This window comes from Erpetoichthys calabaricus, chromosome 8 (genome assembly GCF_900747795.2).
Source record: "Erpetoichthys calabaricus chromosome 8, fErpCal1.3, whole genome shotgun sequence".
Classification (NCBI taxonomy): Eukaryota; Metazoa; Chordata; class Cladistia; order Polypteriformes; family Polypteridae; genus Erpetoichthys; species Erpetoichthys calabaricus.
This window is the reverse complement of record NC_041401.2, coordinates 166513988-166533750: the sequence shown is the minus strand read 5'-3', so window position 1 is coordinate 166533750 and position 19763 is coordinate 166513988. Positions and strand designations below refer to the sequence as shown.

The 19763-nt window shown below is 38.0% G+C and overlaps 2 protein-coding genes across 2 annotated transcripts in view; one reads left to right on the top strand and one right to left on the bottom strand.

The window, feature by feature from the left end:
- Positions 1-8870, bottom strand: part of ints11 (integrator complex subunit 11) — a 43600-nt gene extending 34730 nt beyond the window's left edge. The window contains exons 1-2 of the mRNA XM_028807737.2: positions 8453-8870; positions 1058-1155 (exon numbers count right to left, since the gene is read on the bottom strand). Coding sequence (XP_028663570.1) covers positions 1058-1155; positions 8453-8480 — 126 coding nt within the window. The 5' untranslated portion in view covers positions 8481-8870. The remainder of the gene's footprint in view (positions 1-1057; positions 1156-8452) is intronic.
- Positions 8871-9014: 144 nt separating this feature from the next.
- Positions 9015-18879, top strand: cptp (ceramide-1-phosphate transfer protein). Its single transcript, XM_028807736.2, has 2 exons — positions 9015-9188; positions 16564-18879. The coding sequence occupies exons 1-2, from the start codon at positions 9061-9063 to the stop codon at positions 17084-17086; spliced, it is 651 nt and encodes a 216-aa protein (XP_028663569.1). The 5' UTR covers positions 9015-9060; the 3' UTR covers positions 17087-18879.
- Positions 18880-19763: the final 884 nt, after the last annotated feature.

The following is a 19763-nucleotide window of genomic DNA, read 5'->3' as shown; positions in this document are numbered from 1 at the left end:
TGATATAGTTTTGACATGTATTTAGGATGCCTCCTGGGAGTCTTCCATGGGAGGTACACAATGTATGGCCCACTGGGAGAAAACCCTGAGGCTCCAGGACACTCTATAGTGATTAAATATCTTGTCTGTCCTAGGAGCTACTGCAATCCTTGTCAAAAAGAGCAGAAAGAAAATAGTAATGAATGATGGAGGAAGAATGCAAAGCCCAAGGACCACAACATATTTTGAATGTCCTTGAATAATTAAGATGTGATTAAAGAATTGATATGAAATCAAAATAATCAACACACTGTTTTATCACAAGGCTGTCCTCTCAGTACTGGACTGTACTGTAAAATATGATGTCTTTTTTCTTTTCCAGGGTTACCACAACCAAAATCCTGCTTTCTTTCTTTCTTTTTTTTAACCTATGACCTCAATGCCCTGTCTTGGCAGTATGACGGCTAAATTACTTCTTTCTCGTTGGAATTCTCCCATGGTTATTTCTTTTCACATTTGGCAATCTTATAAAAAGATTGGAACATCTTTAGAATCCGTTGATATAATTGGTCTACCTCACTTTCAAAAATGAAAACTTAATTTTTTTATTTGATTCCCATTGATATCCCTATGGGTTATTTGGCATTTTTCCTGATGATTTTGTTACCAAATTATTGTCTTCCTCTTTATATTTGTATTCATTTATTTTAACTCTACTGTGAGGCTCTGGAGTTTGAGGGGGTGGCTTATGTTTGAAGGAACAGAATGTCTCTTGGGGTATACAGTTTTCCCCTTTTCAATTTACCTTGTTTATGTCAAATTCCCTGGATCAATAAAAAAAAGAAATTAATCACAAAAAAAAACAATGACAACAGAATCAAATCTTTGATAAATAAAGCTTACCTCTAGCTCAACCTAACCTGAAATAAAATACAATGATATTTACAAACAAAAAGACTGGGAAAAAAAAAAAAGTCCAAGATATAAGCATAAAAAAATGATTGAAACACACTTTACTATGTACTTGGGATAATTATTTCAATCTGTTGTTGCTTAAAACAAGTAATGCTTTACGTACATCATCGTTGAATCCCATATGCATTCCACAATCCAGCATCACATTTTTACCCCCAATGGATACCAAGATGCAGCTGCGTCCCACATCTTGCCCAGCACCTAATAAGGGCACAAGAGAGTGGAATTAAGCTCAGCCTTGACAAACCAAAGTTACACTAGTCTAAAATGTGACATTTTTTCCATAAGAGAAGCTTTACATACATCACTAACATATATGCCGTGGTTTATAGACCTCCTATAATTAATGATACTTTCATCTCTGAATTCTCTGATCTCTTGGCTGATATCACCCTCTCTCATGATAAAGTATTTATTGTTGGTGATTTCAACATTCACGTTTGTTGTCAATCGAAGCCTTTGGTCAATGACTTTTTATCACTATTGAACTCATTTGATTTTATACAGCATATTAATACGCCAACCCACTCTCTCGGTCACACCCTTGATCTCGTTCTTACTCGTGATATTTCAGTGAATAATATTGATTTATGTGATGTTTCTTTTACTGATCACTTTTCTATAATGATGGATCTGAATATTACTGTTGATGTCCCGACAAATAGCTGTCCTCCACGCTGCTCGCTCTTTTTAAATTCTTCTGTTATATCTGATTTTAAAACCATTTTCTCTAGTCTTTATGACCAAAATAATGGTATCGATGATTCTGTCGTAAAATTTAACTCTTTCTGTAAAACGATTTTAGACTCAATTGCTCCGCCCAAGATACACAGTAATAAGAGTAGACCTGCTCCCTGGCTAAATGAAAATACACGATCACTGCGCCGTGCCTGTCGAACTGCTGAACGGCATTGGAAAAAAGATGGACTGATTGTCTCTAAACAGATTTTCAGGACTTCTCTTTTCAATTTCCAGGCTGAAGTTAAGATAACAAAACAAAACTTTTTTGCCGATTTAGTATCCCGTCACTCAAAGAATCCTAGGGTCTTATTTAATTCAATTAATGCGGACATTCACCCTCACTCTGCAATGGGATTAAATAGCATTGTTCATTCATGTGACCAGTTTCTATCATTCTTTGTCAGCAAAATCGATACTATCTGCCGTGGCATTATTCAAACGGGCTATGAACTTCCTACTGATAATCATGACATTGTCTTAGAATCCTTTGATCTAGTCTCACTTTCACAGCTAAAAAGAACTATCGACACCCTTAAATAAGCCCCCAGTCCTCTGGATATTGTACCACCACGTCTCTTAGTGGAAGCCTTTGATGTGTTGGGCCCACCCTTAATAGTCATTATCAATGATTCTATTAGTTCGGGAGTTGTGCCTTCATTTTTTAAACATGCTGCAGTCCATCCCCGTCTGAAAAAGGCAGAATTAAATCCTGGAGTTTTAGCCAATTTTCGTCCAATTTCCCAACTGCCATTTCTGGCTAAAATTCTAGAAAGAATTATTTATAATCAATTGGTTGATCACCTTAACTCCAATAATTTATTTGAGATCTACCAATCTGGCTTTAGGCGTTATCATAGTGTTGAAACGGCACTCCTGAAAGTGTTCAACGACATCTCTCTTATTACTGACTCAGGTGATGCTGCAGTCCTTCTCCTTGACCTGTCCACTGCCTTTGACACCATTGACCATGAAATATTGCAACATCTTGTTGGGCTCAAAGGGGCTGCTCTTAACTGGTTCAGGTCATATTTAACTGGTAGACACTTTTCAGTGACTTTTAATTCCTCTTCTTCATCTACTGCTCCTCTTAAATATGGTGTTCCTCAGGGATCCATTTTGGGTCCTATTTTATTCTCTATACAGTAATCCCTCCTCCATCGCGGGGGTTGCGTTCCAGAGCCACCCGCGAAATAGGAAAATCCGCGAAGTAGAAACCATATGTTTATATGGTTATTTTTAGAATGTCATGCTTGGGTCACAGATTTGCGCAGAAACACAGGAGGTTGTAGAGAGACAGGAACGTTATTCAAACACTGCAAACAAACATTTGTCTCTTTTTCAAAAGTTTAAACTGTGCTCCATGACAAGACAGAGATGACACTTCTGTCTCACAATTAAAAGAATGCAAACATATCTTCCTTTTCAAAGGAGTGCAAAGCAAGCAGTCAAAAAAAAAATCAATAGGGCTTTTTGGCTTTTAAGTATGCGAAGCACCGCCGGTACAAAGCTGTTGAAGGCGGCAGCTCACACCCCCTCTGTCAGGAGCAGGAAGAGAGAGAGAGAGAGCCACAGAAAAACAAAGTCAAAAATCAATACGTGCCCTTTGAGCTTTTAAGTATGCGAAGCTCCGTGCAGCATGTCCTTCAGGAAGCAGCTGCACACAGCCCCCCTGCTCACACCCCCCTACGTCAGCGCAAGAGAGAGAGAGAGAGAGAGAGAGAGAGAGAAAGTAAGTTGGGTAGTTTCTCAGCCATCTGCCAATAGCGTCCCTTGTATGTAATCAACTGGGCAAACCAACTGAGGAAGCATGTGCCAGAAATTAAAAGACCCATTGTCCGCAGAAACCCGCGAAGCAGCGAAAAATCCGCGATATATATGTAAATATGCTTACATATAAAATCCGCGATGGAGTGAAGCCGCGAAAGGCGAAGCGCGATATAGCGAGGGATCACTGTATACCTTCACCCTATTGGATCTATTTTTAGGAAATTTAACATTGCTTTTCACTGCTATGCTGATGATACACAGGTTTATATTCCCGTCTGCAACTCTACAACAAATCAACTCCACAACTGTCTGTCTGAACTAAGATCCTGGATGGCTAATAATTTTCTTGACCTAAATCAAAATAAAACAGAGGTGCTTATAGTGGGTCCATCAGCTAAAGCCCAAATTGGTCTTGGACTTCTCGGCTCTTTCTCGGTCTTTTCCAAACCTCAAGTCCGCAATCTTGGTGTTACCTTTGACAGTAACCTCTCTTTTGAGAAACAAGTAAATTCTGTAGTCAAGAGTTGCTTATTCCAACTTCGTCTATTAGGTAAGATAAAGCCTTTTTTATCTTGTAGGGATCTTGAGATAGCTAGTCATGTGTTTATTTTTTCTCGCCTCGATTACTGCAACTCGCTGTATTCTGGGATTAACAAATCTCTGATACGCTGGTTACAGTTGGTCCAAAATGCTGCCGCTCGCTTTCTGGTTGGGGCAAGAAAGTATGACTCTGTTTCTCCTATTTTAGCTTCTTTACACTGGCTGCCTGTCAGTTTTTGAATTGATTTTAAAATCTTGCTACTAGTTTTTAAATCTTTACATGGGCTTGCTCCTGCCTATTTATCAGAACTGCATGTTTTACATCAGCCATCCAGAGTGCTTAGATCTTCTGGTCATCTCTCTCTGGTTGTCCCTCGTACCAAGTGTATAACCAAGGGGGACAGAGCTTTTGCAGCTGCCGTTCCTCGCCTGTGGAACTCTTTACCTCATCACATAAAGGAGTCGTCTACAACTGAACTGTTCAAAACAAGACTAAAGACTCATTTCTATTCACTTGCATTCCATGACCTTCAGTAATACCGATGGTTTCCTCTTTGTGATTATATAACATTACAGTACTTTTATTTTTTATGTATATAACATTACTTCTATCTATTATGTATTTTATTTTATGTTCATATATTTTATTTCTATTTGTTTTAATTATTTTGTTTTTCTTTTATTCTATTATTGTAAAGCACTTTGGCCACAGAATTACTATGTTGTTTTAAATGTGCTATATAAATAAATTGACATTGACATATACTGTATACTGCATGGTGGTAAAATTTCCTCTTTGGGTTGCTGCTTGAAAGTGACTACAGAAGGAACATTTGGGCAGAATAAGCCAAGTTCAGGCAACAACAGGAATCTCAAAACTTGTTCCTAAATAGACCTTATCCATAACAGAAACATTTTTAAAAAGAAATATAACTTGATAAGGGTACATACATAGACAAAACAATGTTTGGGAAATCATACAAATTAGAAGTACTATACTTTCTAAAATCAGGTCTTCAGTATTTCCTTACTTGTGTAATTAACACACAGTGACTGTAGCTATTACTTGGGATGCTCCACATTTTTGTCCACTGAAAACAGCTAAATAAATGTCATATTCAGAATGTATTAATTTATCTATATTAACTTCAGTTTTTTAAGTATGTGCTTTTTGAAAAGGCTGACTTTAATAATAAAAGTACTGTTCATCAACTTTTAATTTTATAATCCAGTTACATTCAAAAGCCTAAATCATAAGTGAAACTGCTTTAATTTAGGCATTACCCAAAGGCACAAAAACAAACATTTAAAATACAAGGTATTCAGCATTTGGTATTCATTATAGTGCTTTCTGAAACTGGGCTTTGGCCAAGAAGTTTAATTTCAGTGATACTTGTGCTAATCAATAAATGTTAGGGAAGTGTGCATGATTTTATGGATCTATAGACTATATAATACTGCTTTCCACACAGAAGAATTCATACAATTTCTTAAAGTGAAAACATTTCATAAATATGTCTTTTAGTATGAAAATAGCATCTGAATTATTTATATTGCTAAATACTTATATTGATACTTTTACCTACATCATCATCTGTAATGCTGCCTTGCACAAATTAATCTTGGATTGCTATGTCCATTGATAACACATGAATTGCTAAGTCGACTGTATTCAAATCAGGTAAAGTCCTCTTTATTGTTATCTCAGCTGTATACAAAGTATAAAGTACAGACTGACAATGTAATGTGCCACGCTTTAAAACTGAATAATAACACATTTCATAACAAAAGTGCACAAGACAGGACAATGTAAAACAGTGTGCTGTACCGAAAAACATATAGGAAATTATTAGATTACGTTATTTTCATAGTTGTTAAGGTTATTAAACTATTACATTAACCTAGTTCCAAAATTTAGAACAATAACAGAGTTTAGGATTAAAAAGGAAGAAAGGTTTATAAAGTTCACAGATCAGCAGAAGGTGGTGGAGGAATCTTTAAGGAGCCTGACAGCTTTGGGGGGCTGAAGCTGTTAAGTGGCCTGGTTGAGCAGGCATGGACACTGTAGCACCATTCACTGGATGGGAGCAGGACAAAAAACAACGCTGGATGCTTTACAGCGGCAGCGTTTATTAAAGATGTCTTGGAGAGAATGCAGAGATCACCAATGATACTCTCAGCTGTCCACACAATCCTCTATAACATCTTACAGTTTCTGAACCACACAGTAATAGAGCCACTTAGCACACTCTCTCTAACACCCCTGCAATACATGGTAAGGATGGAAAATGGGAAGATTGCTTTCCTCAACTGTCTCATGAAGTAAAGCGGTTGTTGAGGTTTTCCTTTCAATAAAAGAAGAGTTCTAGCTCTGGGTGGGGTCCTCTGCAGTATGCACTCTTACAAACTTGATACTTCAAACAGTCTCAACACTGGAGCCATTTATATAAAGTGGGCTGTAGACAGAACACAACTTCCTGAAGTCAACTGTATTGGTTCCCATATTGATTAACTATTAGAGTAACAACAATATTTAATTTCTATTTGTTTTATTTACTAACTTTCAATACAGCAACTGCTGCTGTATCACTTATCTTCCAATAGTTGCATGAAGCTACTAAAGTTGTTTTATACTACTAATTGTTATTATTATTTATTACTATCTATTCATTTACCTATTATTTATTTATCTATTTATAGTATAGTTTGTTATTTGCTTGTGTTTATTTATTATGATTGCACAGTGGTCCTAGTGAACATTATTTCATACTAGTATGCTGCCATATGGTGCATGGATGGTATGGCAATAAAGTCACTTGATTGTTTCAGACAAAAAAAAAAAACTTTACTGAATTCACATTCAACACACTGGACTGCGATTCAGCATCAAGTCCCTGGCAGTCAAAAGAGCAATTAAGAGTTATATTTAGAAAACAATTTCTATTTAACAGTCTTCTTCTTTCGGGCTGCTCCCGTTAGTGGTTGCCACAGCAGATCATCTTCTTCCATATCTTCCTGTCCTCTACATCTTGTTCTGTTACACCCATCACCTGCTTGTCCTCTCTCACCACATCCATAAACCTTCTCTTAGGCCTTCCTCTTTTCCTCTTGCCTGGCAGCTCTATCCTTAGCATCCTTCTCCCAATATACTCAGCATCTCTCCTCTGCACATGTCCAAACCAACACAATCTCGCCTCTCTGACTTTGTCTCCCAATCGTCCAACCTGAGCTGACCCTCTAATGTCCTCATTTCTAATTCTGTCCATCCTTGTCACACCCAATGCAAATCTTAGCATCTTTAACTCCTTCACCTCCAGCTCTGTCTTCTGCTTTCTGGTCAGTGCTACTGTCTCCAACCCATAGAACATAGCTGGTCTCACTACCGTCCTGTAGACCTTCCCTTTCACTCTTGCTGAAATCCGTCTGTCACAAATCACTCCTGACATTCTTCTCCACCCATTCCACCCTGCCTGCACTCTCTAGACGTATGAATGCTTCAAAATACCTTAAGTAGTGACAATAAGCAGGCTTGTTAACCAATCTAATACCATTTTTTTCCATCATATTTATATTTACATTTACTTGCTTATCAAACACTTTCATCAATCCAAAGTGATATACAAAAGAGATCAACATAATCAAGTAAACATCAGTCTGGGGGACTGTTTGGAAACAAATGTTACAGGACAAGGTTATGAAATTGATTCTCAAAAATAAAAAACAAGCTTGTTACAGTTTCTAGGTTACAAAATTTAATAGCTTGTATCAGCTGGACAGAAATTCAACAAACAAATGAATTTCTTCAAGCACTTCTTAAAAACATTGAGGAAGTCAGCATTTTGATTAGCACCGCTAAGTTGTCGAGAAAGAACAAAGGCCCTCACAAGTGTCTCCTGACTACTGTGTTGGCCATCATCAGGATTTGAACTTAACACGTTGAGCAGCAGTGAACCAATGTCGTGATCTGAAAAGAGGAATGACATGTGCCCACCTAGGCTAAATGAACAGCAGACCTGCCGCTTCATTTTGACTCATTTGCAACGACTTGGTGACATATGGCGTTACTCCTGCCATCAAACAGCTGCAGTAGTCTAGACGTGATGAGACCAAATTCTTGACCAGAAGTTGTACTGCGCAGTCTGCAAGACCCAGTGTCCGTTACAACATGGTCCCCGAAGGACAGCTGCTCATCAGTCACCAACCACCCCACGAATTATTCCCCACTTGGCGGATGTTAGCGATAAGAAGCCTAGCTAAACATTAACTGGGTGCTGAACTGAATGACGAGCTGGGATAACAAGAAGGTCCGTCATATTCACATCCTCCTCACACTAAACAGCTCTTTGCCTTCTTTGAGCCAATGTGTTTACAAATACAATCTAGTTACACAAACCTCCGATAATTTAACTGCTCTGGTTATACTTTATTTAATTATTACAGGTTTTCTTACCTAGCGGCGTGACTTTTATTTCTGGCATCTTCCAGCAGACAAAAGCAAGACGGAACTATTCGTTAAAATTATCACCCTCCTTTAGACGTAAGTCATGAAAAATTGGGTGACATTAGGCTTAATTTGATTTCAGCAAAGCACACTACGCATTTGAAAAAAAAAACTATTCAAAAGACAACTAACAGGAAGGAATTGACATCTTTTTATCTGGTGATGAATAAAAATATATCTTAAAGAAAACAAAGACGACACTACAGCTTGCTTTGGTTGCGAAGGCCTGGTTCAATAAAACCCCTTCTGTTTATAAAACCATTCATTTTTAAATTGTATTATTACAGGGGAGTAAACCAGCTCAACACTACTGTACAGACACTAGAAAAGCACTTCGAAAGTCTCCATGTTTCACCACCAGTGCATGCTAAGCCAATCAAATGCCCGATTTCTCTATAGTCCCGCCTGCTATTTGCAAAATTATCCAATCGTTGTAGAAATTGTTGTCTCTTGTGCCACACTATGTTCAGTTGCGCTGCTTTCTTCTTCCATGTTTGGTTGGCTGACGGCGTTCTTACGTCGCGGTCTAGCTTAGAGACGCTCACTTCCGGGGAGCGATGGCTGACTTTGAGGTGGATGAGAAGTTTAGTTTGAAAGAAGTGCTGATCACATTTCAGTCCTGTCTTTCTGACAACGAAGAAGTCCTAGTCGACAGCTATGTAGCAGGATGGAGGGTTCTAGTACGGCAAGTATTTGCGTTTTCATTATTTTATTGTTTGTTATTGTAATGATTTTCAGACTTGGAAAACCTGCTTAACGCAGACCAATGTGCTGAGGTACTTGGGCATGGATCTGTCAGGGTTGAATTGAAGCGAAATAGGAAGTAAATAAAATAAAATTTGGGTTTTGCAGTTAATTAAATCGTTGATTTATTATAGTGACTTTTATAACTTTAGGTAAAACGATTGATTAAATGTCTTACGAGATTAAAGGTCACACATTGACGCTACTGCAGTAATTATAAGGGTTCATTTACTTTCCTCCGTATTTACTTGAATGAAACTTTAAAGCAAATAATTTGCTACCTGGAGTATGTCTGTAGTTTTTACCTTTGCATTAGATAGATAGATTCCCAGTTGGACCCAGATATTACTAGCTGTAGGCTCAAGCTGTAACTTTCCACAGATTACATGTCAAATAACAAAGCTATACACTCTCCTCCATTCTTAGGCGTTACTGATTAATTCAGTTAAGTCTGTCTGGTTGGTTGACAGACTTGGCCTTTCACACCGAATGCGTTATGCTTTTATCTAATGAAAAAAGTCACCTGTGTAACAGCTCTGATGCCAGATTAATTTAATTTCTGAGTGTAGATACATCTATGTAACTGTGGACTGAGTCTCAAATTTTTTAAAAATTTCCTCAGAATTCCATTCAGTTTTACTGTCCCAAGAAAGAAGTTTGGTTTGTTTTACAAAGATCCATGACATAACATTAAAAACGCATCACAAAGAACACTGCCATCAAACATAAACTTAGTACAAATTAATAAAATATTGCAGTGAGCATAATAGTTAAAAACGTAAAACGTTAAATTCAATATACTAGACATAAAAATTAAACCAACATTTACACTTGAGTGGTGATTGATGCAAAGTGTTCATCCAGTGATTTAAGCTTGTATGTTTGTTAAAATTGAACTTAGATTTCCTTAAAAGCCAGTTTTGAGTTTATTTTTTTCCCCATATATTGATAACGGTTAACAATATCCACTGCTTGGTCTTTGATAAGTGTTTCTACAGGGTTAATGGTGTTTCTTCTGAAAAAATTGTTTGCCACAGGACCATGATTGGTTTCATTCTCATTCAGTAGGATTACAATCATTGAGTCATCACCATATTTTAAGGTGAACCTGCCTTCAAACTTACTTCCTGACAAACAGGCCCCAGTCAGGCAGGATTGGCAACAGGCACTCCACCCCACATCAATGGCACCTCTGTCCAGACAATTAACAGCTTCAGGTTTCTGGATGACCAAATCACTGACTGCCTTTCATTGTTTGTCTACACCACCTGCATCCTCAAAAAAGGCTCAGCAAAGTCTTTTTCCTGAGGAGGCTAAAGAGTTTTGGTGTAGGAACTGAAATACTGGTCAACTTCTACTGCTGCACTATTGAAAGTATCCTGACTGGATCAGCAGTGTACTTGTGGAACCTGACTTGTCAGGATTTCAGTTTCCTCCAAAGGACTGTCCATAATGCTTCTAAAACCATTGGGGCTGGTCTTCTGCAGCTTGATAACATTTACTTTACCTGATGTCTGAGAGTGGCTGAATCCATTCTCTCTAATGCCAGCCATCCAGCTCATCCCGTTTTCACTTCTGCCCTCTGGTAAATGTTACATGAGCCTCACAATGTGCTTCACCCTCTTAAGGGACAGCTTCTTCCCCAAGGCCATAATGTCACTGAACTCTAGGAAACCTGATCTTGCTTTCCCTATACTGTGCCCACCTGCTGGTTTATATGTAATTCTACTGTATTTTATATGTGTACTGTAATCTACCTTTTCAACTACTGTTAAACTGTGCAGTCTTTATTTCGGTACAGTTCTGTTTTGCATTATGTACATTAGGCCATTCTTTTGCTAATCCTATCTATTTATACATCATCACATTGCTAGTATATACTTCTCCACAAGCCCACCCTGCAACTGCAACACAAGAATTCCACTATGCTCCAGCAATGTATGTAACAATACTGATCTGATGTAATTTAATTTTATAATGAGTTAATACCAGTTAATTTGTAACACCAGCATTTCTGCTGAGGAATCTTCACTGTACACATTGTCCTGTTTACACGACTAAAGCACACTGGGCTGAATTGGTTTCCTTGTGTATAGATTTATATAACAAGTGCTCCCATTAGTTAAGGCTGCGTTGTGCCACATTTGCACTCAGTGAGTGAGCTGCAGCTGCAGGTGAAGGTTTAAACTGCAGCTCTGTTGTTTTAAGTCCAAGTTCAAGTTAACTGTCATTCACACACAGTACAAATGACATTCCTGCTTTTCTCGTATAGATTAGTGATATATGTAGGTCACCAAAAGCAGAAATGAATACAATGTCATACACTTAATGGAACATCCAGTCACAGTGAAACTGGAGCCTATCCCAGCAAGCACTGGGCACAAGAAACAATCTAATATATAATGTATGAAAGACATAGTCATGATGTTATGCTGTCCGTTTGGATGGACCACAGTATGCAGCTGTGGTGAGAACGGATTGAGACTTCTCAGATTACAATGTTACAAGATGAACCTTCAAGATATGTTTATCTTCCATTATTGTGATGGCAAGAAATACGCACAGGTCATGCATTTTAACACACTAGTGGGAAGTGAAAAAAACACACAGAAAGAATCCAGTGTAGAATAATATAGTAAATAAAGGGAACCAACAAGAGGCTCAATTTCGGTCCTCATTGTTAGATTTGAAAGCATTCACTGTTACCAGTAAAGAATTCTAAAGTTGTCAGATTGTTTAAACTAGGAGAATGAAACATAGATGGAAATATCTAAAGCCAACTACCAGTGTGATAAGCTGGTAAAGCCTTAAGTTAATTTGCACACTAAAACCAAACACAGTCCATAAGCATGATGTCAGGCAATTCTTAGGTGAAACTTCTTGTCTTTTTTAGATGCTGCTGCATAGCTGTTGTGCTCTAATGTTTTGCTAATTTAGTGGTACAGTGTAGGTAGATATCTGTTGACTTTCATATGAAATGTTCTCGATCCACTGACTCCTTTTGGTGCTTTCAGATAGGACACTAATTCATACTTTGCATTCTGCCATTTCACTTACTCAAGAAGGTAAATTTTAATAATTGATTTTTCAAATCAAGTTAATTGAGTTACTCAGTTACTTGGGAGATGTGTTTTTTCTTTTTCAGGAAGACCACAACCACTCATGCTGTAAAGCGTGCAACATAGTGTGCTCTAGAGGCCGCTTGTGAATTCCCCTGGCCAAAACACTCGCCAGACCTTTCCCTGATCAAAGAAGACTTGTTTGGATGGCATGTCTCCTGCACCCAGCTACTAGTAAAAAAATACAACATTTAGCTCATGTTCCACAGGGGGCATTCATAATCTTTTTCTACAATAAAATTAAGTATCTAAATAATTCAACTAACATAAATCCGTCATCCATTTATATCCTTCCCTGTCTTCCCACTCCATCCAGCTCCTTTTCTAAATTTTCACCAGTCACATCGGCATTTGTTAATGACCTGCTTTGTAAGATGAGGCCAACTACTTGTGTACTGGACCCCATCCCCACCACACTTCTTAAATCCTGCCTTCATGCCATAATCCCGACTGTTACGACAATAATCAATACATCCCTCGATCATGGGTTTGTGCCAGCCACTTTTAAAATCGCTTCTGTAAACCCCCATGTTACTGCCTTGATGGTGACGATCTTAACAATTTTCGGCTTATTTCCCACTTACCTTTTCTGTCCAAAGTTCTCGAGCATGTTGTAGCCTCCCAGCTCACCAATTATTTAACCTCTAATAATTTGATGGAGCCCTTTCAGTCTGGTTTCAGGGCGCAGCACAGCTGTGAAACTGCTCTGCTACGGGTAACCAATGATTTGCTTATGGCAGCAGACTCTGGACAAACCAGCATATTAATTCTGTTAGACCACAGTGCAGCATTTGACACTGTCAAGACATGACATTCTACTGTCCAGAATGGAACACATGCTGGGTATCTCTGGCACTGCCCTCCAGTGGTTCAAGTCCTATCTAACTGATAGGCAAGAGTTTGTTAGTCTTGGCAACAGCAGATCCAGCTCAGCGCCAGTCACACAAGGAGATCCTCAGGGCTCTGTCCTTGGCCCTCTTCTCATCTGTATTTATATGCTTCAGGTTTCTGGATGACCAAATCACTGACTGCCTTTCATTGTTTGTCTACACCACCTGCATCCTCAAAAAAGGCTCAGCAAAGTCTTTTTCCTGAGGAGGCTAAAGAGTTTTGGTGTAGGAACCGAAATACTGGTCAACTTCTTGGCCACATTATTCGTAGCTATGGACTGGGTGATCATTTTTATGCAGATGACACTCAACTCTATTTCAATGTCAAAAGTGCAACATCATCAGAGTTTTCTCAGCTCACAACTTGCCTCAGTGAAATTAAAACCTGGATGGAGCAGAACTCTTTAAAATTAAATTGCAACAAAACTGAACTCCTGCAAATTGACACTAAAGCACTACTTAAGAAAATGAGCTCTTTTCCAGTCACTCTTGACGGTGATCTCATCAGACCTTCTTCTGATGCAAAGAATCTTGGTGTCATTTTTGATTCCTCCCTTTCTTATTCTGCCCATATAAACCACATTAAGAAACTTTCTTACTTTCACCTCCGTAACATATCCCGTGTTCGCTCCTTCCTCTCCTTTTCTAATGCTGAGAAACTTGTCCATGCTTTTATCACATCCCGCTGCAAGAGTCCTTACATGAACCAGCAACAGTGAGCACATCACACCCATCCTGCTTCGCCTTCACTGGCTCCCTGTGTCTTACAGAATTGAATATAAAATTCTATTAATAACCTACAAAGCTTTAAATGGCCTTGCACCGGACTGCATCAGTGACCTTCTAAATTACTATGCTCCTGTTTGCCTACTAAGGTCCTCTGATTCTGGTAATCTTGTTCTGCCTCCCACTAACCTGCACTCTGTGGGTGACAGCAGGGCCTTCAGCTCCATAGCACCCAGACTTTGGAATGACATCCCGAAATTAATGAGATCAGCTGACTCCATTCATTCTTTTAAAAAACAACTTAAAACTCATCAATTTAGGAAGGCTTTTAACTTAACATTCTGCCCTTTCTTTCAGTTTACCTTTCTGTCCAGGTGTTCAGGATAATTTGTGTGTCTGTTATATCACAAATTAGGTTATTCGTCAGGTTTTTCTTTTAGTATTGAATTTAGTATTTTACTCTGGCTTATTGTTCTGTATTCTATTTAATGCTTTGTTATCTGTTTCATTGTTCTATTAAGGAAAACATTTGTATCCAATGCTACATATACCCTGCTCTTTTTTCTAAGACTCTATGAAGCGCCTTGAGCATGGGAAAGGTGCTATATAAATAAAATGTATTATTATTATTATTATTTTATCTTTATGATCATTTGTATGCCAGAGTGCAGACCTAGTGTGCATGGTGGTGTAGGGGGTTGTCACACCTCATATTATTGGGAATACAGTAATCCCTCCTCCGTCGCGGGGGTTGCGTTCCAGAGCCACCCGCGAAATAAGAAAATCCGCGAAGTAGAAACCATATGTTAATGTGGTTATTTTTATATATTTTAAGCCCTTATAAACTCTCCCACACTATTATAAACATTTCACGCACAATTATACAGCATAAACCCTTTGTATTCTCTTAGATATTAGGTAAGATTCGTTGAAATTATGTATGTAAACACAGTTTACATACAGTAAAACCTAAATATTATTTTAAAGATATCGAGCGTCTCCGATATCACATACGTTACAGCCATTACGACAGACAGGCCACCATCAATAAATACGTACAATGCAAGAAAAATTATATACAATAAAATGTGTGTACAGTGACACTAAACTATGTACATGTAATAAGTATTGTACGTAAATAATTAATTATGGTTACTCACCAACAATGACACGACGACTTGTCCGATAACGATGAGTTTAATTTTACTGCACAACAAAGGATAGCGTTACAGCTCTTCTAAAGGAGCCTCTTCAGGCGACTGTTTAGCACCGCCGTTGTTTTTCTTCCATCACTCTTCAATCCAAATCCCTAAAGCAGGTTCCATCCAGACTACTGCCTTACAACGTCCACTTGCAACTCATTTTGCGCCCTGTTTAAAAGACACTGCGGCCATAGATCTTATATGCTTTTCCTCCTTTTTAAATAAAAAGAATCGTGGACTCATTTATGCTGTAATGGTGTCCTGCAGCGGTGTAGCTGTTTCCTTCCTTCAACATATCCAAAACTTTTACCTTTTCTGCAATCATTTGCATCTTCTGTTGGCGCTTGTGCATGTTAATTCTGAATGTGTGAGATTAGTACTTCCTGGTTAATGCAGCACACTGTCGCTGAGCCAATCAGCAGCACACAGGAACTTAACCGCATGCTCTGATTGGGTAGCTTCTCAGTCATCCACCAATAGAGTCCCTTGTTTCAATTCAAGTGCGTCCCTTGTTTGAATTCAAATGGGCAAATCAACTGAGGAAGCACACGTACTGTAGACCGCAGACATCCGCGAAGCAGTGAAAAATCCGTGATATACACATATGCTTACATTTAAAATCCGCGATGGAGTGAAGCCGCGAAAGACGAAGCGCGATATAGCGAGGGATCACTGTATGCTGTTTTCTTTGACATCTTCTTGTAATTGCATTCCCAACACACTCTTATTACTGTTCTTCTCAAATCTCGGTTCCATCGTTTAACACTTATGGAGTCATATTTTTTCATTCTCCACTAGTATTTGTGAGTGTGTGTGTATAAATGTATATATAAAACATGCTTGCTCTCAAATCTTATGATATACTGTCAGCAGCTGGCAGACAGGCAGTGCTCCCTGCCATTGGTAGCAGCAGAAGTCTCTGAGCTTACCAAGATGCTTCATGTATTTCTATCTGTGGATTAGCTATGCACGGAATTAATATGACAGTGGCTCTATCCAAGCCAACTCCAAATGCACCAGATGGTTTCTGATTAACTAAATATTACCGTTCATTTCTGTAAAAAGAAACCTAACACACAGTTATACCTAAATGTGTGTACAATAATTTGTTTCTTTTACACTTCACAATCACGCCCTCCACATAAATGATAGATGTAGTATTCCATGTTGCTACTACTACAAGTAAGTTTTTATGAGATGAAATAGAAGAAAAACACATTTATCTACTAATAAAAGAGTCACATTTCTGACAGGTTGGATATCTGGTTTTTCTTTTTTAATATCTCCAAAAATGTTACTGATATATCATCTTGTAACTCGCTTAGTGAAGTGTGTACATTGTGTTGGTATGGTAATAACATTTTCTTTTAACTTTTCAGATTTATGAACAGTCTGGGAACTATCTTCTCATTTATCTCAAAGGATGCTGTGAACAAAATGCAGATTATGGTAAACCACCGTAATGGCGAAAATGGAGATAAGTACCTAACGATTCAGTCCATGGTACAATATGAGCTAAACAACAACCTAGTGGATCTTAAGAAGAGAGGTGACTACTCAGAGTCAGGCTGTCGCACAATTCTCCGCCTCCAACGGGCCTTGCTTTGGTTGAAGCTTTTTCTGGAAAAACTGAGAACCAGCTCAGAAGATGATAAGACATCCATCATGTGTACAGAAGCCTACAATGACTCACTGGCACAGCACCACAGCTGGGTAATCAGGAAAGCAGCTACAATGGCTTTCTACGCTTTGCCAGCGCGCGCCACCTTCTTTGAGGTTATGAATGTAGGTACACAAGAGCAAGTAGTTAGCATGTTAGAAGAAGCCGTGCCTCTAATATCTAAAGTTCATGAGATCACAGAAAACTTGTACAGCCAGAGCAACCTGCTTGAATTACCTTAATAATGCACTTACATGGACTAACAAAGGAGTGATACGTCTAGATAATAAGAGGGCATCACATGTGTACTACTGTTATAGTTGTCTTCAGGTACTGCTTTATATTAGAATAGAAGGAAATATGTTTTTTGTATGTCCTTCATTGGTGCTTCATTACTCACTTTTTAGTAGTGTATTCCCTACTATTTTGCCATATTTTCATTCCTAGAAATTCTATTGGGCACATAATCAAGACCTGCTAATATTGGGAGTTTTTACTACGGTATTTTAATTGCAATCATTGGTTAGTTAGACTCAATGGTAATTTTCTTGCACTTTTTTTGCTTATGTGTAACTATGTGACTCTTTGAAATTCATTATGAAATTCGTTATGCTTGGAAACACAATATCTAGATATTTTAACATCAAAGTACACCAGTAATCAAAAGGATTTTACACATTTTAACTAAAAAGGCTGATCACATATTTTTGATGTAGTGGGTTTCTTTTTTTCTGCTTTTTAGAAAGAAGCTTAAATGTTTTATTACTACACACAAATCTACTGTACACACATAATTATATACATATGTGAAAATACGGTTATGTCTCTTGCCTTTATCTGTGAAGCCCTGATTGTTATAATGACTAAATGGGACCAAACAAGATGTATGTAATTGAGAGTGTGGGAGGCATTTGTCTCACTTCTGTGTATGCTGTTTCTATGTAACAATAGTACTGATTGTGAGAAAGTGAAGAAGATTCTGTGCTTTCATAAACTTCCCTCTTGTAGTTACATATCCTTTTGGTTTGCATGGGAGTGCTGGGGATTATGTCAGATTTGTAAGATTGCCATTTGTGTATTTTAGTTTAAAGGAAATAGCTGAATTCTTGTTAATGTAATGTAGATTAATTTCTTTAAATATTGTTATTGTTGTACTCTGCAAGAGGGTAATTCCTTTTATAATACCGTAAATTATATTTTATTTGTTTCTTACTGCTTGCCCTGATAAAGTATTCATGTCTTCTGCTTCTTTTGAAGCTTTTTTTATTTGAATGTCAAGAGTACAGTAATCTGAATTTAGAAGAACAAAACTGATAAATCTCAATTCAGTGCTAAAAATATCTTAATTCCATGTTTTGTATGCATTATTTACTTGTCTTGCTGCTCTGAATACACAGAGTAGTCAGGATTAGATGTTGTCATTTCACCCCAGGGCATTTTATTATCTTTAGACACGAGTGTGTATTGGTCTTATGACAAATAAATCACGGCCACTGTTTACTGTAGATTTAATATGTTTGGCCCTTCTAGCTCTGTAATGTAACTTGACAAATTAATTTGGTTTGTAACTACTGGTTAAGTAATTGTGTAGTTTTTATGTGTGACACAAAGGCAAGAAAAACACTTTTTTTGAAACTTGAAGTTATTTTTAAGGAATGTTTCAAAATGTTGTGTGACTGACAGAAAAGAGGAGTGCAGCATTTACAAATCATTCATCTCCAAGCTTCATCCCATATACAAGCCTACTCCTGTTGTAAAGCTATAAAATGAACTGAAACGCCTGACAAAGTGTTAACAGAAAGGCGGTTTATATTAAGTATTTAATTATGTTTCTTTCCTGTAATTATGTCTTTGGAACTTTTTCAACAAGACTTTATAGAGTAATTTATTTAATTAACAAAATTGTCATTTGTATAATTCTTCATGGTTATAATCGGAGTTCCTGTACTTTGGATATGTCTTGACTAATTTTATAGACATTTTTCACAGCACTTTATAATGGTATTCATTTAAATAAAATGTCTGAAAAAGCAAACATTTTCAGTGTTGTTTGTAATGTGTTTGAATTTCCATATTTGCCACAGATTAAATCCCAAGGCTACCTCATTGTGTGACCCTGAGTGAGACATTTAGCCTGTATGATACTGCTGTTTTATTAAAAATTCTTTGGGATGGTCTTCACTGTTCAAAGGTGCCATATAAAAATAGTTTCATACCAATATAAACATTGAAAGTTGCTATATAAAGGTAATTTGCATTTGATCATTTATTAATGCAAGAGGGCAGATAATAAGGCATAAAATTTTCATTTAGGATTAAAAAAAGTCCCGCTGCAGTTTTTAGAGTGGAGTAGCATTTCATATATATAAATAAAACAGTGGGGCGGCACGGTGGTGCAGTGGGTAGCGCTGCTGCCTCACAGTAAGGAGACCTGGGTTCGCTTCCCGGATCCTCCCTGCGTGGAGTTTGAATGTCCTCCCCGTGTCTGCATGGGTTTCCTTCCAAAGACATGCAGGTTAGGTGCATTGGCAATTCTAAATTTTGTGTATGTTTGTGGGCGCACCCTGCAGTGGGCTGGTGCCCTGCCCGGGGTTTGTTTTCTGCCTTGCGCCCTGGGATTGGCTCCAGCGGACCCTCGTGACCCTGTGTTAGGATATAGCGGATTGAATAATGGATGGATGGATAAATGAAACAGTAACCGATTTGGATGCCTGTTTCCTAATTGCACAAAAACAGCTGAACTGATTTTCACAAATTTTTCATGTGCCGTCTTGTCATGTTGGGTGCAGGGGTTATAATGGGAGGAGGCAACTAAAAAGTCATCAATTTAGGGACTAAAAGTCCCATCATGCAGCAGGAGCATGCTGATGGAAGGCGTCATCATCAACTTGCACAGTTTATTCTACTGGCCAAAGCATG

Bases quoted from the DNA above. Each gene is read 5' to 3' on its own strand.
- cptp (XM_028807736.2), top strand. From the start codon at position 9,061: ATGGCTGACTTTGAGGTGGATGAGAAGTTTAGTTTGAAAGAAGTGCTG. The intron at 9,189-16,563 runs GCAAGTATTTGC...TTAACTTTTCAG, and splicing joins GGATGGAGGGTTCTAGTACG to ATTTATGAACAGTCTGGGAA.